We start from the raw sequence: 27,687 nt of genomic DNA, 5'->3' as shown, positions 1-27,687 counted from the left end.
CAGGATAAATTCGCAACTCCTTGATAAGGTGGAACTCCTTCCTCTCGGCGCAATTTCAGGATTGGATGGACGTAATATTTTCTCTTTCTTCTCTTTTCAATAAGAGAGAGGTTAAAAATCATCCTCACTGCTTGACGAATCCATTTGGTATTTTTGCGTTTTTTCCCGCAAAGGTTTAAGAAATACGCAACGGACTCGGTGTGCAAGGTTTCTATGCGTGACGAATTTTTAGGCTGACGAACACGAAAATACGCATACGAATATTTCGTACTCGGTGTGCAATGGCCTTTACACTCATAGATAACTGAATTCAAGTGTGTACAGAACTGGATTAAGTGCTCAAAAGGGGAGTGACAACCGAATTTAGCTGCAGTGTGAAAAGGGCAAGTCTAAACAGAGGAATTAGGTTCAGTGTTGCCTCGTTTTGGGAATAACCACATTCATTTAGAGGATTCAGCCTTAATAATTAAATAATTTTTCTGTTTGTATGAACACAGGAGTCACTCCTGATCTTGCGAAGGTTGACATGGGGATAATAAGGCATTTTGTGGCAATAAAAGGGATACGTGGATATTACCACATTAACCGGTTCACTGTTTTTGATTAAAGTCTTCCTGGGAGCAAATTCGGTTGTCACTCCTGTTAATAATCGAACTGTGTGTAGGGGTTTAAGCACCCAAAAAGGAGTGACAACTGAATTTAGCAGCAGTGTGAAATAGGGCTGCACGATTGATCGAAATAAAACATGAATCTACTTTATTAAATATATGCTCTGCGTGTTTCAGAGTTAAGTGTGGCCATGCGTTCCTTTTACACATGACCAGGTCAAATTATTAAAATAATAACACTTTTCAATAAGATCCTATCAATTAAGAATAATTGATGCATTAATTAAAGGAGTAGTTCTCTTTTAGAAAAAACTTTTGCTGATAATTTAATTTACCCCCATGTCATCCAAGATGTCTACGTCTTTCTTTCTTCAGTCGAAAAGAAATTAAGGTTTTTGATGAAAACATTCCAGGATTTTCTCCATATAATGGACTTTAATGGGAACCAAACGGTTCAAGGTCCAAATGAGAGTTTCAGTGCAGCTTCAAAGGCTTTAAACGACACCAGACAATGAATAAGGATCTTATCAAGTGAAACGATCCTTGAACTGTTTGGTTCCCAATGAAGTCCATTATATGGAGAAAATCCTGGAATGTTTTCATCAAAAACCTTAATTTCTTTTCGACTGAAGAAAGAAAGACGTGGACATCTTGGATGACATGGGGGTGAGTAAATTATCAGCAAAAGTTTTTTTTTTTTTTTTTAAGTGAACTACTCCTTTAAGGCTATGTTTATGTACCTAACACTGTAAAGTTTTTCCTTTGCGTTTTCCGCTTAGACGACAACGAGGTTTAAAAATCCACTCCCGTGTCACCCTCTACTGTAGACTGAACACATAATACACATGCGCTTGATGTCAATGGTTTCATAAATTCAAGTTTTTTAGTGTACATGGAGATGAAAACGTTGTTTTCAAAAGTTTGACTATACACTGAAGACGATGACATCATGCGCATGTGTATTACGTGTTCAGAGATTCACGTTTTGGTGGTTTGTTTTCAAAAACGCACACTTTAAAACCCCATTTTCAAACATTTGAAACCCAAAACGCTGTTGCCAAACCATAGAAGTAGTTTTACGTTTTTAGTTGAAAACATTTTTTTTTTTTTTGTAAACGGCTCCTAATATAGTTAACAAATGAAAGCTTATTGTAAAGTGTAAACTGTATTTTATATTATAGTTGTGTAGCCCTTCAAACAAGCAACACAAACCTTTTTTAGATTGCAATTTTTATCAGAAAACGTTTAATTCGCTTATTCCGTGCAGTCCTGGTGTTAACAGGAAACCGTGTGAATAAATGTCAGGTTGTGTCTACAGTCTTCCTCATGACGTTTCTCTTGTGAATATACCCACAGGTGACCCCAAATGCTGGCAAAACAAGTGTTTACCAGGAGACCCCAATTACCTGGTGGGCGCCAACTGCGTGTCCGTGCTGATCGACCACTTCTGAAGAGAGCAACAGCTGGTCTGTTACTGAACGAGAGCGCATGGACGGGATTCGCACCACTTTATCAAGTATTAATTCTTTCCACTTTGCTTTGATGGGCTGAAGCGTCATTCCCCCCAAAAGAAATGTCTTGGAAGATGGCGCAGATGCTACGGAGCGCTCTTTTTTCCTTATATCCTTTGGTTTTTTCTTCCCTTTTTTAAGTTTAGTTTTGCCTTTTTCTTTACCTTTTGGTGCTTGAAGACTTGCAAAAAATAACTGAACACATAAATTAATGAAGAAACCTAAAAGGAATGCATGACCTGTGCCACAGACAGTCGGAAAAAATCCCTTTTGACATTTGTAGCCTCTTTTTCTCCAAATTAGAAAAGTCTTGAACGGAACCAGAAAAAAAAAATAGACGGAAAAAACGAATTAGTTTTACTTGATACAAGTGAACCCTGCTAATGTGCTCCCGAACAGAAAAGTTGATGTATGTAGAGCTTTTTTGTTTGCGAGGTCATGCGTTTTTTTCCGTGGAACGCTGTAACCGGATTGTCGCGGAACTGGAAAGCATGTCGGTTTCTAGAAAATGATGAACAATTGAGACTTTTTGAAGTGAAGGAATGTGACTGTTGCACTCATCTGCTCATGGACTTCCCTTCTCTGGCTTAAAAAAAAACAAAAAAAACAACAACAAAAAACGGCCTCTTTCTCTCTCTCTACGTTTTGAAGCGATCTTTTCTAGCGAAGTTTTACCGTAGATAAACACTGACTGTGGTTTTCCGGAACTCCTGCTGTCTAGAGATCTATGCATGTGCTATGACTCAGGTCCAAACGCCTGCTACTAAGTTGAGTACACAAACCTACCCATCATACACTGCAAGCAGTGATGCCTTATCTGCATTTTTCGTTTTGTTTTGTTACTTTGACCCGAAAGACTAGCAAACATCGGATTTCTGTTACAGAAGGAAGTTACGGAGGATGTGAAGTGGGATATTTAGCACACAAATAATGAAGTCTGATCAACAGGTCTGTATTTTCACTGCTATGCATACGAAGTCAAAGAATATACCAGAACACTAGGATATGTTTCAATTACAGCTGTAAATATTGTGCTAGCATATGGCCTTGGTTCGCTGTAAATGACCTTTTGTACATCTTTGTTATTTTGTATAAAAACGTAACATGGAAAAAAAAAGTTTCTTAACAAAAAAAAAGGAAAGCTATAACATTGGTTATGTTTGTATTCCGGTTATACTTCTGAGCCTTGGAATTTAACTTAGCAGTACGGAGAATAATAATAAAAAAAAAAGAAATAATAAATGCAACGAAAAAGGACGTTATCTTTTATACCGACAACATATATACAAACACTACGTAATGGCATTTTTAACAGTTACAGAAACATTTTTATTATTTACAAACTAGAAATAATTTGACGGCTCTGTATTTAAGAAGGGTCTGCTTTGGCGGCCTCTTGACTTTATTTGTGATACTGGATGCTGTATTATGTGCCCTGAAATGTATTTTTCTACTAATAGACAGTTTATTAAGGCACATCAGTACGACTTTGTTTTGATATGACGACGCAGCTTCATCCCGGGTTCAGTTTCTTCTCTTTGTGTGGCGACATTCTTTTTATTTTGTTACTTTCTCTTGTTTTCTTTGCAGCACATTTCTAAGTATACAACTGTATTAATAAATAAACTCATTTTTAAAGTAAAAAAAAATTGTGACTGATGATCTAACCTGGTATTGCATAATCTTGCGGATTGTGAAAGATGTCACCGACCCTTGTATTGGGTAAAGAAGGAAGCTGGTTCATTTGGGTTTGTGGTGTTTAGAAATGTTTATTTTGGAGCTCAGAGGTCATGAGTTTAGTGTGCTTGGCTTTTCACCTACTTAAAACAGAGATTGCAGCCGATTACTGAGGCCAACTCTTGACCGGCCGCCAGCGGTCCGCTTTCTTAAAAGCCGTTGGGTCAGAAGAATGAATTTTCAACCCTAAAGCAGCGACTCTCAACTGATGTTTTTTACATTGGACAACAAGTGGAAACTCAGAACCACAATTATTGTACTAAAGTGTACGAATAATGTCATTAACTCTTTCCCTGCCATTGCTGGAAGATTCACTGTAATAAGATAGAGGGTGCTCTCTCTCTAAATATATATATATATAAGCACATTAAAATATTCATATAACAAAATAGTTCAAATCAAATTAAACGTATTTTGGTACAAATTTCACACTATTAGAGTTTGATTGGACACATTCTTTGACGTCAGCTAAAAACAGGAAGACAAAGTATTTGAGAATCGGAAAAAACTATGAAAAGAACTAATCCCATGAAGCATTGAGAACAGCATAATCAAATTAAGGCCCCGTTTACACGAGAACACTCGCGGGTGTAAATGTAAAAATATTTTATCGGATGTGCCTTTCGTTTACACGGCGACGGCGTTTTTGGGGCTTAAAAACGCAAAAAAGTGAAACCACCCCCTTAAAAACGCCCGTTTAAAGGATAAAAACGCAAAGGTCTGCTTGACGGTGAATGTTGTACGCAGGCGCGCGGACTTGGTGTTGTTGTAGTATGCACTCCTAGCCGCCTGGAGTGCATACTACATTACATTTTCATATGTGAGGATTTCCCTCCCAAAAACGCTCGTCTAAACGCCGAATAAAAAGTGATAACGCAACGCCACTTTTGCGTTTTCTCTTCAGAATCGTTTCCATGTGAACATAGGCTAAAAGTGGTGGAGAAATATAAAAATCATTCTCAACCAGTTTGCTTGTTTCGACTCTGATTGGTGGAGTTCTCTGTATAGCATCATGGGTAATGTAGTTTCTCACCACAAATCCTGAGGTTATTTTAAAACTACATTAAAATAATGCGGGCTGACGTCTTCAAACAAAAGCGAATATCATCGATTGACAACCTCGTAGCTCTCAGTAAAGCTGATCATTCGAAATCAACTTTAAAGTAATACATTTGTAGCACTAGTTTAATTTTATTACTATTTTTTGCATGGTATTTTTCTCTACCGTCCATGACCCAGTTGAGAATCGCTGACTTGAGAGTTGAAGTTGTGCATATTTAGTGTAACACAATCTTATTAGATTCTAATTAACTGGAATTACAACATGAGAGAAAATGATAAATGTACATTATTAACAAGGTTAAGTGATAAGGCACATTTGTGGATTAAAGCAAGTTAACTAATGTAAAACAGTTGACTGTACTGGTCTGTAAAGATTACAATCATTCACCGGAATCACTTGTTTTCCCTGAGATTAGTAGGCAACTACTGGTTAGTAGATCTCAGCATGGTACCGTTAGCTTATATTATGGTTATTACAGTTTAATGTCATGCGACATGATCGAGCTATGAATTTCCTGAGAGAGTGGAATGTATTTCTTTTGCGTCAGATCCAGGAAGTAGAGAGGATCTTGTATTAATGTTGGGTCAAAGCCTTCCTCCACCAGCTTCACTTTTTTCATCTTGAAAGTTCCTGTGACTTCCAAGGACTTCTGAAAGACAAATTTGCCTTTGCTGAGTTTCACAGAGCGAAGCCGAGACTGGACAGGACGGCGGCTACGGGCAAGATTGTTTGTAGTTAAGATGGCGTACCTGAATTCGGATGAACCGAGGTCTGGCGTACACTGGAAGATAGTTCGCCAAGACGCTGCAGACGGTGACGCAGTCCAACTCTCTGCCCTCTTTCAGTTTCACAGCGGCCATTCCAATCCTTCCTTCGTGGCCTGAAGACAACGTAGATTTTAATATTGAAATAGAAGCATGTTGTTAGATTTTGATAATGATGAAAATTGTTAGGAGGAATGTAATGACTCATCAAACACTTGCCGACTTTAAAATCGCGTTAGTTTGTTCTGAACGTCCCAAATTGTTACCAGACACATTGCTATCAAACATGTTTCAAATCACAATCTAAAGCTAAAAAATTGGAGTATGTTCCAATCATCTATGCGAATACTGGCAACTAAAAGACCGCAAATCTGGGCAAAAGTCGTGCTGAAGCTTACAGCCATAATGCTTTATATTCAAGAAACAACAAACAAAACAAAAAAACAACAGCTTATTGATTCTTTTGTAGCCCTCAATTTGTATTTACTTTAGCCCTTAATCCTGTAATTGTGGACAAATGTGGGCACAGAGGACTCAGGTGTGATCCTAAATTTTATTTATTATAAATGTTATATCACTGTCTTCGATAAAGTTTTGTCTATCCATTAATGGAGTTTTTATTTAATTTTGGGGTGATTTTTGAATTTATTTATTTCAAAAAGTACCATATTTTCTATGTAAATTATGCTTATTTTTATGTTTTTTTTAACTACATTAAAATATCATTCCAATAAGTTCTTAGAGCTAAAACCTAAAGATGAAGTGACTTTGCTGTCACCTGGTGTCTTATTTTGGCTTATTTTAGTATGCTCTAAATTACAGTTTTTCCCATTCATTTCTATGGGAGCACATTTTTGACCCAAATACAAGATTAAGGAGGTTTTTTTTCACCCACTTAACATTGTAGAATTGAGTCAAAAAAAAAATGTGTGTGTTCAGGAGGCAAACTTAGGAAAGGTAGCCAAGTCTTGTACAGCTCAGCTCAAGGGAAGTATTTTTTAAAAATAAATCAAAACTATTTTGCCCACGTTTATCCAGAATATGGTTTTAGGGTTAAATACATTTTTTTCAAATTTAATATTTAATATATTATTATGGACAACTTATAACAGCAAAATTTGGTTCTTTTGAATGTATTATTATCTTTTTACATTTCCACATCTAATTTAAAGGGATATCCCAAATGAGAATTTTCTTCTTTGACTCACCCTCATGTCATCCCCGATATATATGACTTGATACCGATAAACAAATGAATATCTTTAAGAAAATAATCCATCTCTTTGAGTCCATGTAATGGGATTAAATGGTTGCCAGTTATATCCGCGGACAATGCAGATAATCCGCAGGTCAAGTAGCGGGTGGGGGAGAGAGAAATCATGCGTTTATTTTAATAAAGACTCTTTTACTTCCGTTTTCAAAAGCAAAGTATATCTCTCCAAAGGAAACCAATCAAGGAAATCATCCTAATGGTCATATATATATATATATATATATATAAACACAGAAGGGAAAAAGTGTCAGCATTTAAAACTGACAAACTCGTAAGACTTGCGTTCATCTTCAAAACACAAATAAAGATTTTTGTTTTAGATTTCGGTCCCTACATTGACAGTCTACGCAACTACCACTTTAATGCTTCAAAAAGGTCATAAAGAGATCATAAAAATAATCCATATGAATTAAGCGGTTTAGTCCAGAGTTTCAGAAGAGAAACAATCGCTTTATGATGAACAGATTGAAGACTTTTATTCACATTTAAACTTCCTCTCGCGTGTTAAGCTGGTCCGGCTGAGCTTCTGTTTACGTTCACTGATGAATGTTTATATGTGAATAAAAAACTAAATTCAGGCTGTTGATCATATAATGCGATTGTGGATTAGTTTTACGATCTCTTTTTGAAGCGTGGCAGTGGTATTTGCGTAGACGGTCAATGGATGGACAGAAATCTCACAGATTTCATTACAAAGTTCTTCATTTGTGTTCAGAAAATGAGCGAATGTCTTACAGGTTAGATTGAGTAAATGATGAGAGAATTTTCTCATCATTTTTGGGTGTATTAACTCTAATAACTTGCTTAACAGAAATGATTCAGATGAGAATATTTTCCGACATGATGGAAATATCAACGTGTTTAAAACTTAATTTTATGTCCGGCACTAATTTGCAGACCAGTTGCAGGGTCCACTTGTTTAAGCAATGGAGGCAAAACAGATTCAAGAGAAATTTTAAAAAGGAGAATTAAAAACAAAAGGAAGGAAAGAAAGAAGACCGTTTTAGTTAACCAGGACCAATGACCAACTATAAAGTCTATTTCCAGCCTTTGCTTGGGCTGAACGAATTTCATTTCTTGAGTGTGTGCTGGCGTCAACCGAGCGGCAGCCATTTATTGGGATTAAATGAACTCACAGAGATTGATTATTTTCCTATAAATCTTTGTGTTTGTGTGAAGAAAGAAAGTCATATACATCTGGGAGGACATGAGGGTGAGTAAATGATGAAAAACTACAACTACGCTTTAAGACCCGCAAACATGGTAATGACGTGGTTTAATAAATCAAGCAACAGCTCTAACTAACACGTGGTTCATAAGCATCATCTCTTTTCCATTCGAATCATTGTTGTATGCACATTATAACATGTACCTTCGACTTTGACTCCATACACATTGGCCTCCTCAATGCAGTCCACCATCATGAGAATATCCGCCACCTCAGTTGTAGCCACATTCTCGCCTTTCCACCTGCAATAACAAATGATGATGCAATGCTTCAAACTCCAAGTGTGCAAATGCACTTCACAGATGAAGCTCCGCTACCTGAACGTGTCTCCAACTCGATCCTGAAAGTACACAAATTTCTCGTTGTCGATTCTCAGCAGATCTCCACTGTTGAAATACAGATCTCCTTTCACAAACACATTACTAAGTCTCTTCTTCTCGGTCTGCTGCTTGTTCCCAGCGTAGCCGATGAAAGGGGTCCGTTTCGTGATCTTCCCGACCAGAAGGCCCACCTCATCTATGAAACATTTCGTATCAACAACCGTAGAGTTATAGAAGCACATGTAACATGTTAAACATTAACTTTTTTATGACAATGTTCCTAACAAAGGTCAGTGGAAGTGGTCTGAAAACCTCAAAACAAACAATTGTACTATCTTTACTGATGCCAAATGGCAATAAAATGAATTGTACCGCAAAAATCTCAACGCTAGCAGCTGACCTACCTCTTCCGACTGGGATACACAGACCCTCAGAGTTCCTCACAGGTTCTTCTTTCTCAATGTCGAACTTGATGAGGGCAAAGGGGAAAAACGACTGTGGAATACAATGGCAATCAAGCTGACGTTGCACAAACATGCCTTTCTCGAAGCTAAGAAATATGTGTCGTCACGCTTACCTTGGTGATAATATTGATACGGCCGACCACTCCGACTTTATCTGTGTAATTGATGAAGCCGACGTTTCCCTCCGTGGCGGCGTAGAGCTCTCGGACATTAATGCGTCCGAAGCGGTTCAGGAAATCTTTCCAGACGTCTGCTCGTACGCCATTACCAATGGCGATCCTCACCTTGTGCTCTCGGTCATTGTCTTTCTGCAAAGCGGAAAACACAGAACAGACCAGTTTGCTTGCCTCAAAGTTTCCAACACAATACCAAATGAGTTCCCTTTGTGGAACCAAGCGGTATTCGAACCGGGGTCTCGAGGAGGCGGTCAGCTATAATGTGCGTTCTGCGCCTGCGTGTAATGATGCCAACTGTCTATTTCTGCAGATATATTAGTCTATATTCAGACTGATCTCATGAAGTAGCGTGTGTATGACACGCCAATTCGTATTTCCATTTTTGGCGTGCTATCAAGACGCATAATCGCTTTTCAGCGTGTTTATGAACGCCGTTGACTTAACGTTATTACTGTATATATAAATATATGACTTACCTCAACCCCGTCCCTAAACCTAACCGTCACTGGGGTTAATGGCATTTATGACTAGGGTTGGGTATCGAGAATCGAGTATCGATTGGAATCGGGACTAACTTTTCGTTTTTCCCGGAATCGTTCAAAAGTTAAAATTTCGATTCCTAGTTTCGATATTCACAGTCCGGCGAGCGGAAGAAGAAACCGCTGAACAACACCAACGAAGAAGCGTCTACCGGAAGTGTTGGCATAACCACGAACATGAGTACCTTACGTCGGCGATCCAAAGTGTGGCTTCACTTTTCTAAAAATAACGAAATCTCGGCAAAATGCAAAATTTGTGACAAAAGGAGTATTTTTACAGAAGGAGTATTTCCTTCAGAAAGGCCGTTGGTTAGCAAGGTTAGCTAAACTTTTTTGACCCTGCCTCTTAAAAGAATCTGAATCGAGAATCGTTAGGAACCGGAATCGAAACAAGGAATCGGAATCGGAATCAGAATCGTTCAAATTCAAACGATACCCAACCCTATTTATGACTGTTCCCTTACCATCCTAGGAAAAAAAAAGATCGCTCCCCAGATGTAGATCTACATTTTTCTTCGTTTCGCGCGGACATTTTGACACGCGGAATCATTCGGACGTTAATGGCGTATACATACGCGCGGATAGCTCAAAATGCGTAGAGATAACACGCCACTTGACTCGAAAGTGGCGTGTATGTTTACGCAAAAGTCATGATGTCATGTTGCTATATTCGTCATTCAAAAAGGAAAACCGACACTGCCGGCTGCAGATGCACATACCGTAAACAAAGCAGCGCGTGCTTACCGTTTTGAATGTCAATCCTGCTAAACACTTCCTTTATTCCACTCCGCTCATGTTAAAGCTACACTGTGTAACTCTTTTAGTTTATTCTTAGCTAAAAACACTTAGTTCTTTCAAAAATATATGTGCTAACAATCAATACCAGGTTTAAACTTCTGCAGTACAAGTGGATAATGAGAGTATACATAACTCCAGAATTGCTTCATAAATTTAATCCCAACATCCCCAATCAATGTATAAAATGCAACTCAGAGATAGGAACTTTATTCCATTGTCTATGGAAGTGCCCTCAAGTTCAACTTTATTGGGAAAAGGTTGTGGACTTTTTGTCACTGGTGGTGAAACAGAATGTCCCCAAATGTCCTAAACTTTGTATATTTAGTATGTTCCCTGTAACTTGCACTCTAACTAACTCTGGTAAGAAAATGTTAACCTTCTGTTTATTACAAGCAAAACTTTTAGTTGCCCGTCATTGGAAAAACACAGAAATCCCTAATTTTAAACAATGGTTGCAGGAATTGTCAGGTTGTTTGACTTTGGAGAAACTCACATATATTGTTAAATGAAAATCTGGAAAGTTTTTCAAAGTATGGAACCCCTTTATAGAATTTTTAAAGGAAGCTGAACCAAATAGTTTATTTTCGGTGTAACCGGGAATAACAAATTATGTTATTAATGTACCATTGTCTTGACATTTGTATAGTATAGCTGTTGTCGTTGTTGTTTTTATTATTATTTTTTTTATTTTATTTATTTAATTTTGTATTTTTGTATTTTTATTTTTTTCTTTCTGTGCTTGTTTTAATGTAAAATTTCTAAAATCAATAAATACAATGTTGAAAAAAAAAAATAAATAAATAATATATATGTGCTCATTAATGTAGATTTACTTCGTTCAAGTAATAAAGTATTCTCGTGAGTGTATAATATGCCATTGAAAATATATACGGGTAAGGGGTTCTAATGTCGGTCGCCATGTTGCCCCTCCATCTTGAAAGTACATTAGCCAAAGAGGGACATACCCGTTAATTCAAGCTTCGCCTTTAGCGTTTACGTTTGAGTTAGCACGCATGGACGAGGTCGAACTGGAAGCCATGTTAATCTTGGACTACATTGGCCACCGTAGGAGTTAAAACAAAATCGGAATTGAGAGGAACAGAAACTAATATTTACTGGATGGTCATATATCTTTTCACCTCTAGATGGGGGTAAAAATCACACAGTGTAGCTTTAATATTGAAATATTCGCCAAGGAACAATCAGGTAAGATGACGTAATATAAGAACAGCCTTCTATCGTTACCGTTTTGACTTCTGTTTTGCTTTTATTCTCGTGTCGAATCGGGCGAAACAAAGCCGAGGAGGACTATTTTCAGCGGACGGCACGAACACACCAAAAAGACTTAGTTTATTGAATCAATATTAAATATATTAAATCAATATCACATTTGCAAATGTGCTGATATTTAGGAAAACAGCACTTTTTGCCTGTGTGAGACTGCTTATAAATATATAGACTGTATATTCTTTTTTTCTGTATATTACTGTATACTTTTTTTTTTTTTTGCACCATATCTTGGTTTTTGGAATCATTGTTAGTAATTTTGATGGTAGATTTGCTCCAAGCCCCCGTTTATTTCCAACCCTTGGGGATCGGGACTCTTTTTTGTGAGTGCATCTACTTTTGTGGGTCTCGTTCCAAATAAAAACAGTGAAACATGGCAACGGTGTTACTGCAGAAAATTGAACTTTTTGGACACGAAGTTTGGCAGCGTAATTCATAAGGCAGCGTAATTTTGCTACCTTTTGGACAAGCCTTTGTAACAGAGGTTTTGGAACAGAGCTAACAAAAGTTAAAGCCCCATAAAACATATTTGAAAGAGAAATATCTTCACACAGGTGTGTTTTTTTTACCTTTGGTGTATTGCAGAGGTAGCGCAGTGTTTCACCAATGTACTGCATCACAGTTATGTTGTACTTCCTGCAGTCGTCCCAGAACTGAGAGGCAGAAAACTTTCTCCGCAAAACAACAGTGTTACCTGGAAAAAACGTTCATTTGTGAGCCGCGCATTTCTAAATCAATACAGTGGCAAATCACATAATCCATTACACCTCTTTCAATGCATCCGATGAGTCCGATGAGGAATCCGGCGCTGTGATACAGAGGTAGATTGATGTAGAATATGTCTTCAGACGTCACTCCACAAACACCCTGGATGAATGATGAAGCCCAGACCCTTTCATGGGTCACAAAGGCTGCCTTGGGAAGACCTCGATGGACCAGAAAACCAGTGTTATTTAGGGACGCATATTTTTACAGCACAGAGTCATATACAGCATGTTTTATTAGCAGTATCAGCCTGATTTGGTATATTGAACGGAATATAACAATACATATTACATAACCCACTACATTTGGCCTTGACTGATACCTGTAGTGCCAGAAGTGTAGATGTACAGTGCTATACTCCTGATATGGACATTGGACCTGAGGGACGGGGACAGAGGCTTATCTGAAGCCTTAGCGATGGCCTGACGAAGACACTGAATGCCGTCTGTAGTGCTCTCATCTGACAGGAGGTATACAGTTATCCCCTTTTCTTTCAGTGCTGGCAGGATCTCCTCAACAGCATCACGTAGCTCTGCAAGGGAAACAAACACTTAACTGCAAAACTCTTCAACTCACTCGCATGAATTCAGAGGCTTGAAATGTTTTAAAAAGATATACAGTGGGGCCAAAGAGTATTTAGTCAGCCACTGATTGTGCAAGTTCTCCTACTTCGAATGATAAGATAGAGGTCTGTAATTTTCATCATAGGTACACTTCGACTATGAGAGGCAAAATGAGAAAGACAAAAAATCCAGGAAATCACGTTGTAGGATTTTTAAAGAATTGATTTGTATTTGTAAAACTATTTTTAGTTCTATATCTGACCACATGATATTCTCCCAATCCTCTTCTGGGTCATCCATATGCTCTCTGGCAAAATTCAGACGGGCCTGGGCATGTATTCGCTTAAGCAGGGGGACACGCCTGGCACTGCAGGATTAGAGTCCCTCTCGGTGTAGTGTGATACTCGTGTACCCCTTTTCCACCAAAAAAAGAACTGGTTCGGAACTGGTGCCGGTTCAAAGTTGGTTCGGAGTTGGTTCAACTTGCGAACCGCTTCAGAACCTATTTGTTTTTCCACTGACTAGAGCGCCCAGGGAACGACGTCTTTACGTCACTGTGAACGTCGCCATACGTCTTAGATAGAAACGCTTGCAAATACAACATTACTTTCGGATTATCTCTAACTCGTATTCCAAGAAAGCTTTAAAAACAATTGAAATATGTAAGTCTTTTAATCTTTTTGTTTGATATGTAATTTTTTACACTGTAATTGTGTCTTTTTTTTCTTTCCATTTATTTGTTCTATACTGTGACTTTTCTTCTTTGCTTATAATGTCTTCAATAAAAAAATTACAAAAATAGAAACGCTTGCGTTAACTTCAAGCATAAAAATTACAAAGGCGGACTCCATCGTGTTTCGATGGTCAAGATGTTTAGAACACATCTAAACCCGCCAGAGACCCCGACGTAAGCATGACGTGGTAAAATAACGGTTCTACTCCAGCAAAGAGTTGGTGCCACTTTGGAACCAGTTCTCCTGGCCGGGAACCGGTTCTTTGGCTGTCGAAACACAAAGAACCGGTTCGCACGCAGGCACCGGCTCCGAACCGGCTCTCAAAATGCTTTGGTGGAAAAGGGGCTACGGTAGCCTTTGTTACTTTGGTCCCATTTTGAAATCGAAAGCGAGGCTCCGGTGGGAAGAATCCCTTAAGTACAGATAGACAACAATCAACAATGTCTTGGACTACCAACCTTAAGCTGCTGCTGTGATTTAAACTATTAGATGTTAATTAACATATAATATCCAACATGTGTGTATATATATATATATATATATATATATATGAAGAGCTCTTTTCCAAAACGCTATAAATCCATTTCAATAGTTTTCAGGAAAACTACATTTTTTACCTAGACCCACACATTTTGTGAATATTCAAATTATCCTGTTTAAATGTTTTATTGGTTCAGTCTGAACATTTTGAACAATAATTATTAAATCAAACAACAATATTGTTAATGATAATTTAAAAGTTAATTTTATTTTTTTCCAAAACGCTATAAATCGAAATAAACCTCAAACAAATAGTACCAATTTCAACATATGCATGAAAAAAACAAATTATTAATACCAATTTCAACATATGCATGAAAAAAACGAATTATTAAAAATGATCAATATATGATAACGATATTCAAAAAAGGGATGGGCACCCCTCCAGCACATGCACACACACACACAGGCTACATAACATGTGAGCAAAGCGGAGCAGCATGACGCTTAAATATAAGTTAACAAAAAAACAAAATAAACATTTCACATTTGTTTTTAATAATATTACATTACTTATTTTTATTATTTCATCTATGTTGAGTAGGCTATGAAAAGGGAACCGCATGAGATGAGTAAGATAGGATCAAAATTCAAAAGCTGCCCAATATCGGAAAATATTTGGAGTGCGTCAGACATGATTTTGACCACTTATTAAGTTTTGTTTTGTAGAAAGCTTGTAAATTTCGTTTCATATAAATTGTATCTTCATTTTAATAAATGTTTCATCGACAAATTGACTGGATTAATACATTAGAAGTAAATATCAGACAATATAATCAGGACACAGAGGCGCGCATGTGAACCGGAGCGCGTCTCATAATATGAACCGAAACAACGCGATGCTTGCCTCACACAGGCCTGAGAACTAAGCTACAGAAAGCTTTAAATATCTACTTTTAAACAAAACAATTAAAAACTAAAATAAATTGGCAACTCTCTGCGTATGTAGGCTAATTCGAAGTATGCGTTTCTCTATGCGCGTTCACTGCGAAGATGGCGAGTAAGCATCATCAACTTTATCTTTGTTGCTGACACTGACAGAAAACACTAGTTTATTAATAAACAATTCAAATGTTTCATGCATAATCATTACTTTTGCCGGTTCTTTGTGGCAAGCTTTATGCATACGTTGAGATGCGGAATATGCAATTAAAAACGCTCATATGGTTTCTCTCCCATTTAATTAAATCAATATATGTGATTACTGATAATACAAATGGCTTAAATGATCTACTACTAGTCGACTAGAAAACTAGGACTCATTTTGAGGAATGAATGAACATAATAAACCTCTGTTCAGAGTGCCGCCGTGCTGGATTGTGTAGAGCGCTCATTGAATTTGAGGATTTATCGTGTTTAGGCTAAAAACAGGGCTGGCGCTTATCGTGGTTTGGAAAGAAACTGTATCTTGCAGTACATTTTAAACAAGGAAATATAGCGATTCGGCATGAAACGTTGATAGAGCAGTGAAAGGGTTCTGTCCGCAGCAGAATGACACGACAAACTCATTTTTTTTTTAAAATGTCGTTTAACGCGTTTTGGAAAAGAGCTCTTCATATATATAGTTAAAAATATTCATAAATTTATCAATTTCACTGTATATAGTCTAAACTATTAAAGAAATGTATGTGAATGTTTAGAATAACAAATTTCTGCATTAAACACAACAAAACACGCCATCGCATTCGCTACTCTCCTGTGATTAAAGGCGACACTTCCGGTTTTCTTCCCACCGCAGCCATTTAAAAAAAATGACGGCTACTGGAGAATTGCGTGTTATAAAGTCGCAATTGCGAGATAAACTTCTGACTTTATAACACAATATCTCACTATTCTGACTTTATTACACACAATTGCGACTTTATATCACGCAATTCTGACTTTTTATCTTGCAATTCTGAGAAATAAAGTCAGAATTGCGAGACGTAAACTCGCGACTTTACCGCCAAGAGATAAAAAGTCGCAATTAAATCTTTCAAAATGTTCGGTGGCGGAAACGAGCTTGCATTCAATAACTTGCCTATACAAGTAGGCTAATAGACTATTAAACTTGGCTTTTAAATTAATATAAATATATTAATATTTTATTTCAGCTGCTTTTTCACTGTAGCAGTGTTTCTTCCTACCTCGTAAACGCTCTTAACTTCATGATAATTAAAAAAATGATTTCTAATGTTCAGAAGAGAAGTGAATCAAGTCGACGCTCTCCACGTCCCGCGTGATTGGCTGTTTGCAGCACTGTCACTTTCAGATGCACGCGCTTCAAGTTGAGTTAATCGATTCAATCACAAACTGAATCAAACCCTTGAGACCTTTTATACAGAGCTTTGCGAGACCGCTGAACCTGGTCTAAACCAGGCTGCATGCATCTGAATTTGTCAACTCTAAACCTAATCTGAAATTTAAGAGTTTGCTCAGCTAGCCTATAGCTCCGTGCAACACAGCTCACCATCGTATGATCCCTGCGCAGTGGTGCTTACCAATACCAAATGCGCTGTTGTGTCAGAAAGAATGCCGATTAACCAATTAACTAGATAAAATACCTTCTAACAAAAAAAAATGCACCCGTAATATTTGTAGTAAATGTGTAGTAACATTGTATAAAAGAATAAATAATAATAATTGAAAGTTGAAACCCTAATATAGTCGCTGAGCCCTTAGTTGTGATTATTCACATGTTACCTCATTGCATGCGTACGTAATAGGCTATATATTTATTTTTTAGTCATAATATTTAAGAGAGCAATACTTTTCAAAAGTGTATCCACACATTACGAGAATGCTTGGGAATCAGTGCCAAGGCCTCGCAGCATAGTAGCTAGCCACCCATGTAGGCTATATATGATCTGTATATGGACTAGTCTACATCCATGTATAGGCGCTCTTACTGTTTAGCTATACATATAATGTCTCACCAGCAGCTGCTATGAGCACGGTCGCGCCGCAGCAGGAGAAGCAGTGAAGGAGTGATTTGGACCTGATATTGAAGTTCAGGAGTGCAGCGGGACAGCCCAGCTTGGCCAGGCCGAGCCAGGTCCACACGAACCGAGGCTCGTTCCCCAGGAAGAGCGCGACCGTGTCCCCTTCTTTAAGCGCGGCCACCGAGCGCAAAGCATCCGCCACTTTGTTACTCTCCTTATCCACCTCCTCATAAGTGTAAGTCTTCTCCTCGAAATGAATAAACGCTTTCCGCGGGTGTCTCTTCACTGCTTCCAAAAAACAGTCCACAATACTATAGAATGGAGTTTTCTTTTTGTATACATTTAATCGCATTCCGAATCTAAGCGCTCTATATATATACACGCAGTCCTGGAAGAAATACGGGAAGATGGTTTTAAGTAGCGCGGGGAGAAGAGCCAAGCCCGCGAGAAGAGTTATCCACATATACATGTTTACTAGAGTGTGTATAATACTAAGGGTTTGAGATTAACTGCATGCCATAGCCTGACACTACTTCCACAGTCTTAAAATTCATGGTCCACATTCTCTAAACGCAAGTTCAGCCCTTTTGGGGCTCCAGAGAGAGATTACATTATTCTGATCCACCCCCGACTCAAGCGACTCGTCGGGTTGCCAGATCCTCCAACTCCGCGAGGTTGTTTACGCGCACAAATTCAAAAGTCTATCATTACAATAAAATATGCCTAATTAATTGCAATTAAACTTTTTTGTAGTTAATTTAACAAATTATATTTGAAATATAAAATATACTTAAGCATTTTAGTTCTTGACGCCAAGTAGGGTGATATCAGGTAAAATGGGCCATCAGGTAAAATGGGCCATTTAAGGTTTGGGGGTCCCAGCTGCTCTGGAATTTAGAGCCAATGACTGCAAAGGATTTCAAACTGTTGTCATAACTGTGCTTGACAAATAACAGGCGATAAGATTGGTTTATGGTTGCTATGGTGGGCGGGGGAATAATTCAAATCGAGACTACACCAGAAAGCTGCATGGTAAGTAGCCTGGCATACCAAATTGCACTGAACTATTATAAGGATGATACATCAATAAAAAAACAGACATGCTCATAAAAAAACTATGCATACTGTCTGTCTCGATGGCATTAATCAGAAATAATGTTGTTAGTTTGGTATATAAACATATTTTTTGTAAAAGTGATGTTTTTCTTGGCGGCCCAATTTACCTTAACCCACTAAGGTAAAATGGGCAACATGGTTTCAGCTAAAATGGGCCATCATCTTTGACACACACACACACACACACACACACACACATAGACTCAGACACACAGACTGACACACAGACACAGAGACTCAGACACAGACTCAATTTCAATTTTCAAATTGAAATCAGACAGAGACTCAGACACAGAGACTCAGACACAGAGACTCAGACACAGAGACTCAGACACACAGACTGAGACACACAGACTCAGACACACAAACTGAGACACACAGACTCAGACACACAGACTCAGACACAGGAACTCAGACTCAGACACACCGACTCAGACACACAGATTTAGACACAGACACACAGACTCAGACACAGACGCACAGACTCGGACACACAGACTCGGACACATAGAGACTCGGACACAGACTCAGACACACAGACTCGGACACATAGAGACTCGGACACAGACTCAGACACACAGACTCAGACACAGACACTCAGACACAGACACACAGACTCAGACACACAGACTCAGACACACAGACTCAGACACATAGAGACTCGGACACAGACTCAGACACACCGACTCAGACACACCGACTTAGACACAGACACACAGACTCAGACACAGACACACAGACTCAGACACACAGACTCAGACACGCACGCACACACTGACAGACACACACACACACACACACACACACATTTTTGTTTTTAAATGGCACATATGAACTATGTTTGTTTAATTTGGCTGTATAAGAAATTGTGTTTAAATATAATTGATGATAAATTGCTATTTCCCTTTGCAATTTGACTGGCCCATTTTACCTGAACAGCTGGCCCATTTTACCTGAAACGGCTCATGCAAAAAAACTCGGCACTTCTGATGTTTCAAGAACTGTAGGGCCTAAATAATTTTATTTTATTACAAAATTTCAACACAGATGTATCAAAAACAGTCATAATTAATCATAAAAACACATGGATACTGCATATATGGTATTGTATTATTGTCCCAAACGATTTACCAAAAAGTGGCCCAATTTAGCTGATATCACCCTACGTTTTCCTGGTGCAGAAATAGTTGTTGCAGACATTTATGGTCATTTTCACCAAGTTATGAGTGAGAGAAAGCATTTTTGTGTACAATGTGAATATACAAATTTCTTTAGCCAGAATCAATTTTTTAATTTAAAAAAAATTTCTTTGAAAATAAACATTTAAGATATGATAACAATTTACTTGAGTAAACAGATTTTCCCCAGTGCAAGACCATGCCTTGAACATTGAATTTTTTTTAGTTCTTTTTATTTAAAGAAATTAAATAATTAAAGGATTAAAAGGGGGACTCAATACCTATGGTGGTTACGGCCCTGCTACAGAGTAACAAACATAACGTCACATTATATTATTTCATTTATTTATGTAAAATTGTATGAAATAATTTATATTTTGAAAAAGACATTTTGAGGTCCTCTGTGAAGAACACTTGCTTATTTGGCTCCCCAGAACATGTAGTGAAATGTTTTGTTGAAAAAAAAAAATGAAAAAAAAAAAATCATTTTCATGCAGTACTAATAAAGAATTACATATTAAGTAGGTCATTAAAGAAACGTAACTTATTCAGTTAGTACAACACTCGGCTACTCGAATCATCAGAACTCCCCTTGCTGAACACATTACTCCCATACTAAAACACTTGCACTGGCTCCCGGTAAAATATCGTATTCATTTCAAAATTCTTCTTCTTACTTTTAAATAACCTTGCCCTTCATATTTATTGGATCTTCTTAATCTCAATACTCCATCTCGTACTTTAAGATCGTCTTCCTCACTCACTCTTGTTCTCCCTAGAACCCGCACTACTTCTATGGGGTCCCGGGCTTTTAGTTTTGCAGCTCCTTATTTATGGGAACCTGCTGCCACAGGATGTGCGAAACAGTGAAAGTATTCATGTTTTTAAATCTCGCCTTAAGACCCATCTTTTTCGGCAGGCTTTTATGTGATTTTTTTTTTTTTTTTTTTTTTTACTTGTATCCAAGGTTATAATAATGAGTATTTGATTATTGTTGATTTGTTTTATTGTGTCTGTAAGGTGTCCTTGAGTGTCATGTAAAAAATTTATTATTATTATTATTATTACATATTATATTATTGTGTTCAAATATTCTCCAATTATTCATATTAAACATAAAAAAACAAATAAATCAAACGTTGTATGAAAAAATAATAATTGCATTTAAAATAGAAGAATGTTGGGGAAAAAAACATTTTTAAAATTAATTGTATTTTTTCCTTCTAATTAACAAAATGATATTACATGCGGGAGTATTTTAAACTCACAACATGGCAACCCTCATCCAATTCAGCCTTTGAGACAGGAGGCAGTGGGAGGGTTTCTGTGGGAACCAATCATCTTACAGCAAACTCTTACAAACTATTTGTTCACAACAGACTACAGAGGAAAGTATCAAATTCTTAGAAAGACTCTTTTCAGACTGCCAATGAAGTAGTTTTCAAACTTTTATTACCTTTTTGTCAGTGAAAACTTCTGAGGGTGATAGGCTATCAAATGAAAGTATATGTGAAAACTTCAAGAGTTTTGAAATATATAAAATAAGCAAAATATATATATATATATATTTTAAATTGCCTTTGGTACATAAAAAAACAATTTAATTGAAACATTTTTTTGTGTGTGTTAATTGTGATCTCTGGTCTGGACAGTTGCAGTCCTGTAAGTGTAAATGTAGATTTAGGAATCAGAACAAATAAAAGATTTGACTTCTCTTAATAAATGTAGAACATATTATAAAGAGCAAATCCTGCTCTTCACAATCTGAAGTGACCCTCCAATATGGACTGATATGTGTCATGAGTCAGCGGTCACTCTGAGGTCACATGGTCAGTCAGTATATAGACCGAGACGCCCTGCTCTCTCAGCGCGGGGAGCACCTTCTCAACAGCATCCTGCAGTTCTACACAAGTGTTTATATTCAGTTTGAGTCATCTAGTCAGTGTTTTTTTTTTTATCTTTACGGGATACTTGTCAGAAAACCAAAATAACACTGGATGAGACCCCAACCCTAGGGGTCGCTAAAGATCAACGAGTCAGTACAAACCTCAGAGTTTCGTGCGAGGACAAAAAGTCCCACATCCCACTGTGCTTTTGTAGTTTAAACAGTGAGCAGTGTGTTCACAATGAAAACTCCTTAAAGAAAACGGTTACAAAATACATAGATGATGCACTTAATTAACCAAAAAACAGTGTGGAATGTTCGACACTTCATGGGCTGCGTCCGAAATCACACACTTCCCTATTATAAGTAGACGAAAAACAGTATATGACAAAAAATAGTTGGCTTATGTTAGAATATCCAGCACTCATAAAAGAGTAGGCAAAAAGTTCCTAGAATGGATACTACTTCTGGTGTGTTTACATGGACACTTTACTGTCCCATGAGGCCACGGGAGAGGGTTTGTGAATGGAGGTGAAGGAATGCAACTATTAGGTCACATGATAATGACAACCTGGTTAATGTAGTATATTCAGATTACAAAATATGATATAAAACATACTTTTTTGAATAAGTATAAATACCCACACAAGAGAGTGTGCAATTTCAGATGCAACCATGCCTTCAAATGTCGCAGATTTCCTTGTAGCCGCGGGGCTATTTGACTACAATGCAATAGAAAAAAATTAAAAAAGAACCTTTTAAAATGTATACAACAGGATTGGGTACATACACAGTGCATTTTATAAGTTCTTATAGTGCATCATTTGTGACACAACTTGTGTTTCTGGACTGTATCTCCACTCACACAATCATTTGAAGTGTTGAACAAAAGTTTAAAATTAGCTAAAAATGCAACTCATTGTGAATCACAATAAGTGAGAAAATGATTATTTGGTAACATTGTTTCACAACATAATTTGACACACACTGTCTCCATCAGAGGGATACATCTCAGATAGCACATAGCCTACTGTGTACAGTGGTTTTTTTTTTTTTTTTTTTTTTTTGTAACAGCTTGTACACAGTTATTTAGTAGCCTACATCAAGCACTGATTTACTTGCCAAATAAAAGTTGGGCGCGTTCCCTGAAACCCAATGAACGCTTTATGTGTGCTCTTCCGAACCGAATCCAAGAATCGGTCCACAATGAGACAGCTCTTGCAAGTGTCAATGATACAGTATCACTGCGGTTTGTTTTCCTGGTTCAGCTCAGTTTGAAGTATGGACTGCAGTCTGTAACGTTGCGCGATGATGTAATCTGTGCATGTCATAAATCTTTATTCAAGCTAATTCTTATTTTATGGCGCTCGATCTATGTCCGTTTTTACGATAGGCTGGCTAACGTTATTGTACGAACTTTCCACGCACGAGCAAACGAAAGTTAATATCATGATACCTTTATCGTCCAGAAGAGGTCGCTACATTTCCATCAAAGCTGCTGCTTATTATTATTATTAGTAGTATCAAACAAAACTGAATTTCAGCACCCATCATACTGAAGACCAATGACATTAAATAACCGCACCAAAAACAGACTAATTAAAATGTCAGATAAATTAAAGTATTTTAAATTATAAATGCACTTATATTATCACAGATAACCCAAAAAGTTTTGAAAAGACGTTCCCAATAATCCTTGGCACCTTTTGTAGGTTGGTATTGACATTATATGATATATCAGTTAAATATATCGATGGTAATATACAGTCATATATTCAGACTACAGCAAATTAGCATGTTTTGTATGCTATCATTAAAAAAAATACAAACAAGTTTGTAGTTAAATGAAAACCGAATGTATTTATTCATTCACGGTTTGTTTACGTTTCGGTCGTAGCAGTAATCTTCCGCAAAACGGTTGTATATGCGTGCGCGCGCGCGTGAGAGCGCGAGAGTGCATGAGGTGATTTAAGGAAAGGATTCGTCTTGTGTTTTCTCTCCTTAATTTCGAATGGACGATTTTCTCAACCCTGTCTCCTTTGCAGAACCATAAATGAATGGATGGAGCTTGTTTTCGGTAAGCGCTGTATGTTGTACATTATATGTTGTGAATGATGGATCATGAGAGAGTATACACCGCATTTATGACTGTCTGACGGGCACGCGTTTCTTTCAATGACATAAAATTGGCTTGTAATTGCATTCTGTATTAGATTTTATTCATAAAATGTCAATTTATTGTAATTATCGGTCTTATTTTACATCTGTGTGCCACTTAAGGTTGACCAATTGAGTAGGCTTTCTATTAATTGAGCTGTTAGGTACAACAACTGAGGTTACAGATTTTACCTTGGGTCTGCATGGCTATTTCGTCGATTTGGGCATTGAATAATGGTCATAGATTGTGTATTCTCACAGTTGATTATAATTAAATATATTATAAGATAAATACTATATTATTTTAATATTTTATCAAATATTTGATAGGCTATATTAAATAAATTATATATCGAATTTATTTTTTATTTTATTTAAAATATATACAGTATAAACTGTAATATGTGGATGATGCTTAACTTACACACACACACACACACACACACACACACACACATATATATATATATATATATATATACTCATTATACATTTTGATCAAATTAAATGTTGTATTTATTTATTGTATTTATTAAATGTTGTATTTACTTATTTATTGTATTCAAAATATATCTAGTGTAATTGTTTGCGATGTGAATATTATTATTGCGTATATATAGACAGTTAATTTACAGTTAATTTAGGTAAAAAGGTAAAATTTTACCTAAACAGTTAATTTAGGTAAAATTATTACTATTTTTGTTTTGTTTTTCTCTCCTTATCAAATGTTAAGTGTCCATATTTAGATTCATATTTATTAGCCTATATAATTTTGGCAAATTCCACAGTATTTTATAATACTATATTCTATACTGCTATTCCCTTGCAGATTTATTGATGGGTATTAGGACAGGATTGTCAATCTATGAGAGTCTGCAGTCACTTTTGTATTGGACCGTAGAGCTTTTCAGGCACATTGTGTCAGTATGTCAGGCGCCTCTGCTGCTTACAAACTTTCAGGCTTGATTTCAATGGAAAACGATGGTCCTGAAATACCAAACATGGCACATTTTGGAAGTCTTTCTTATTTCAATTCAGGTCTTGGAGCTTTTATTAATGAACCGATGATTTATACAGGATCAGGTCGTGTTAAATTAGGGAGACATCCGAAGTGTGCAGTGCTGAGGTATTCCATGTTACGTTTATTTTCACATCGGAACAGGGAAGGTTACAACCTTTCACATCTACCTTCAGTGTATAATGTCCCACCTATGGAAGCCTTGTCTATGAATGGTTTTGTCCCGTAAAGCCAGCATGTGGCAGCCGGACACTGCAGCTCTTCTCGGGATCACCTGTGTTTACTGCATGCCAGCATCAGCAACCCTGCAGTGTTCCCGGTGGAGAGTGTGTGTTCCCAGAGACCTGACGGGTTTCCTGGCTGCCGCTCCTCTGGGTTCTCATTAGGACGATGTGGGGGAAGATGCGCTGTGTGCGTCAGACATTACTGTTTTCTAAAGACAATTGCATTCTGGTGTGTGTAGCTAATCAACTGCTATGCTTTCCAATCCAAGTAAACAGGCCTGTATGAATTACAATAGCTTTATAGGATAGTGTTTTGTTTGGGATGTCATTGTTGATCTGCCTCTTTGTATAAAATCTCTATTAATATGATCTTCAAACCAGCCAATTTAAATTTGATTGTTTCAATAAGGAAAATGATTCAATGGAAATTAACTGTTTGACTCACACTGGCTTCATGTTTTCCAGTGAAACCCTTAGGACCCGTCGGAGATGGCCTGATGTTATGGCAATTTGGAAGAAGGACGTTCGCATTGGTTAGTACAGTTGGACATGAACAAATCTTGCATATCTAAAAACACATACAGCAAACTCACACTTGCAGAGGCATACTTCCAAAGTCATTACAGTCATGAAAATATAGTCACAGACAATTCTATATATATATATATATATATATATATATATTGGGGCTGTGCAAAGATTAATTGCGATTAATCGCATCCAAAATATATTTGTGTGTGCTGTTTATAATTATTTTGTATATGTAAATACACACATGCATTTATATATTTAAAAAAATGTGTTATTCATATATAAAATATTTATATATATATAGATTATGCATTTTTATATATACAGTATTTATGTTCACATTGCAAATAATTCTTAAATATATACATGCATGCAAATGTATTTGTATTAATATATATATATATAATAATTATACACAGTACACACACACATATTATGTAAACACAAACTTTTATTTTGGATGCGATTAATCACAATTAATATTTGCACAGCCCTAATATGTGTGTGTGTGTGTGTGTGTGTGTGTGTGTGTGTAGGGCTGTCAAACGATTTATTGTGATTAATCGCATCCAAAATAAAAGTTTGTGTTTACATAATATATGTGTGTGTGTGTGTGTGTGCTATGTATAATTATTTTATATACATATAAATACACACACATGCTTGTATATATTTAAGAAATATTTTCATGTATATACTGTATATAGATTTATATATAATTTATATTATACTGTATATAAATATAATTCTTTTTTTTTCTTAATGCATGTGTGTGTATTTATATATATATAAAATAATTATACACAGTGCACCCACATATATTATGTAAACACAAACTTTTATTTTGGATGCGATTAATCGTTTGACAGCCCTAATATATATATATATACACGCATACATATTTCTTTTGATCAGTTACTTCTCTTTATCAGTACTTCTTGTTACTTCTGTTTTGCTAAACTCTTCAGGTTAACAGTAACCTAAATTGAGGCCTAGCCACATAATCAACCGTAGATGCCACAAAGAACCAGATAATTACAGTGTTTTGCAGTTCCCATTCTGTGAAACACAACTGTTCTCCATAACCATACTTAATTTCTGAATATAATATGTTTATTGTTAGCCACAGAATTGAACGACGCCGCGTTTGAGCTGAGGTCTTGTGCTATGCATAGGTCTTGTTGCCTAGAAACCTTGATGACTCCTTGATGGCTCTTGTTTGTGTGCTCTTGGTTTCACTTGCACACAAATAAATCAAACTCGTCTTAATCCCCAGAAATAGTTAATTAGTGCTTTAAAAAGAAGGGACGGTTTGTATCCTCATCCCTTGACATCACTCTCCTTTATTCTCTCATGTGCTGCTCCACAGAGATAAAGCAGACGCTGCTATAGGGATGCTGACGTGAAGTGCACTACGTGTATACGTGTGTGTGTGATTATGGGCAGGAAAAGGTAAACAGATCTGCCAATGACGCAAGGTTTTGCCTTGACCTTCGATAAACCACAGATCGTTTCTTGCCCGTGGGCGGTAGAGGCAGTTCGTTTTTTATCTTTTTAAAAACATGATCTGGCCGTCTGGATGGAGATCACTTACTGCTCATAACTGCTGGGACATGAGTGTGAGACCTGCAGGTATTTCCTTTTATTTTTCACTTTTGTGTTGAGGTTAGCTGTTGTAATATGCTAATGTTGCAAGTGGAAAGTTGGGAAGCCAGTGTTGTAAGAATGTTGCATGAGTTTTCGTCAGTGTGAGTGATCACGTACACAAAAAGGAAGAATACACACGCCTCCATGTATTAGTCACTGAGGTCATTTAAACATTTTGTGCATGCTCGGTGTAGCCTACTGCAACACACTCGTACTGTCATTTCCATAATTGTTGAAATGTTTGTCAAGGAGCCCTTGTGCAAATTCAAGAGGGGGGGCGGGGGGGGTTATCCTCTACTCTTACAAATAAACAAGAACCAACATTTTTGTGTCTGTTAGCTTTAGGCTAGTCAGAAAAATAAACTTTTAGCAGATGCACATGTTTAATTTACAGTCTCTTCTAGGAAGACGAAGCTAAAATATTGCTGACTGACTTTGCACTCAAATTTGCAGCAAGTACGCGCATAGCCAGTAGGGATGGGCAACGATTAATTGCGATTAATCGCATCCAAAATAAAAGTTTGTGTTTACATATATATGTGTGTGTAGTGAAGAATGTATATACACACATGAATGTATATATTTAAGAAATATTTGCATGTACATCGTTTATATATATATTTATACATAATAAATATTA

General features: G+C 37.0%; 3 protein-coding genes across 23 annotated transcripts in view; 2 read left to right on the top strand and 1 right to left on the bottom strand.

The window, feature by feature from the left end:
• Window positions 1-3,260, top strand: part of tjp1b (tight junction protein 1b) — a 106,277-nt gene extending 103,017 nt beyond the window's left edge. For all 20 annotated transcript variants that reach the window (XM_039647025.2, XM_039647035.2, XM_039647034.2 and 17 more), the window contains one exon: window positions 1,965-3,260. In XM_039647025.2, coding sequence (XP_039502959.2) covers window positions 1,965-2,059 — 95 coding nt within the window. In that variant the 3' untranslated portion in view covers window positions 2,060-3,260. The remainder of the gene's footprint in view (window positions 1-1,964) is intronic.
• Window positions 3,261-3,868: 608 nt separating this feature from the next.
• slc27a2 (solute carrier family 27 member 2) lies at window positions 3,869-17,932 on the bottom strand. Its single transcript, XM_039647036.2, has 10 exons — window positions 17,286-17,932; window positions 12,856-13,065; window positions 12,536-12,694; window positions 12,338-12,462; window positions 9,082-9,276; window positions 8,909-8,999; window positions 8,502-8,700; window positions 8,329-8,426; window positions 5,669-5,799; window positions 3,869-5,568 (listed from the first exon to the last, which is right to left on the bottom strand). Exons 1-10 carry the CDS (start codon window positions 17,758-17,760, stop codon window positions 5,392-5,394), a joined length of 1,860 nt encoding a protein of 619 aa, XP_039502970.2. The 5' UTR covers window positions 17,761-17,932; the 3' UTR covers window positions 3,869-5,391.
• A 5,453-nt stretch (window positions 17,933-23,385) lies between these two features.
• The window catches only part of atp8b4 (ATPase phospholipid transporting 8B4), a 31,191-nt gene continuing 26,889 nt past the window's right edge, over window positions 23,386-27,687 (top strand). Inside the window, exons 1-2 of one of the 2 annotated variants that reach the window (XM_039695144.2) lie at window positions 23,386-23,547; window positions 25,335-25,402. In XM_039695144.2, the coding sequence (XP_039551078.2) occupies window positions 23,528-23,547; window positions 25,335-25,402 (88 nt within the window). In that variant the 5' untranslated portion in view covers window positions 23,386-23,527. Of the gene's footprint in view, window positions 23,548-25,334; window positions 25,403-26,811; window positions 27,033-27,687 lie in introns of those variants that run through there. The other variant, XM_039695145.2, reaches the window with a different exon arrangement.

This window comes from Pimephales promelas, chromosome 25 (assembly GCF_988280905.1).
Source record: "Pimephales promelas chromosome 25, fPimPro1.hap1.1, whole genome shotgun sequence".
Classification (NCBI taxonomy): domain Eukaryota; kingdom Metazoa; phylum Chordata; class Actinopteri; order Cypriniformes; family Leuciscidae; genus Pimephales; species Pimephales promelas.
The sequence above is the reverse complement of the archived record's forward strand: the minus strand, read 5'-3'. Positions and strand labels throughout refer to the sequence as shown.

Coding starts and splice junctions, on each gene's coding strand:
- slc27a2 (XM_039647036.2), bottom strand. CDS start 17,760: ATGTATATGTGGATAACTCTTCTCGCGGGCTTGGCTCTTCTCCCCGCG. Junction 12,463..12,535: donor CATCGGATGCATTGAAAGAG/GTGTAATGGATT, acceptor CGTTTTTTCCAG/GTAACACTGTTGTTTTGCGG. Junction 5,800..8,328: donor GTATGGAGTCAAAGTCGAAG/GTACATGTTATA, acceptor CGTTGTCTTCAG/GCCACGAAGGAAGGATTGGA.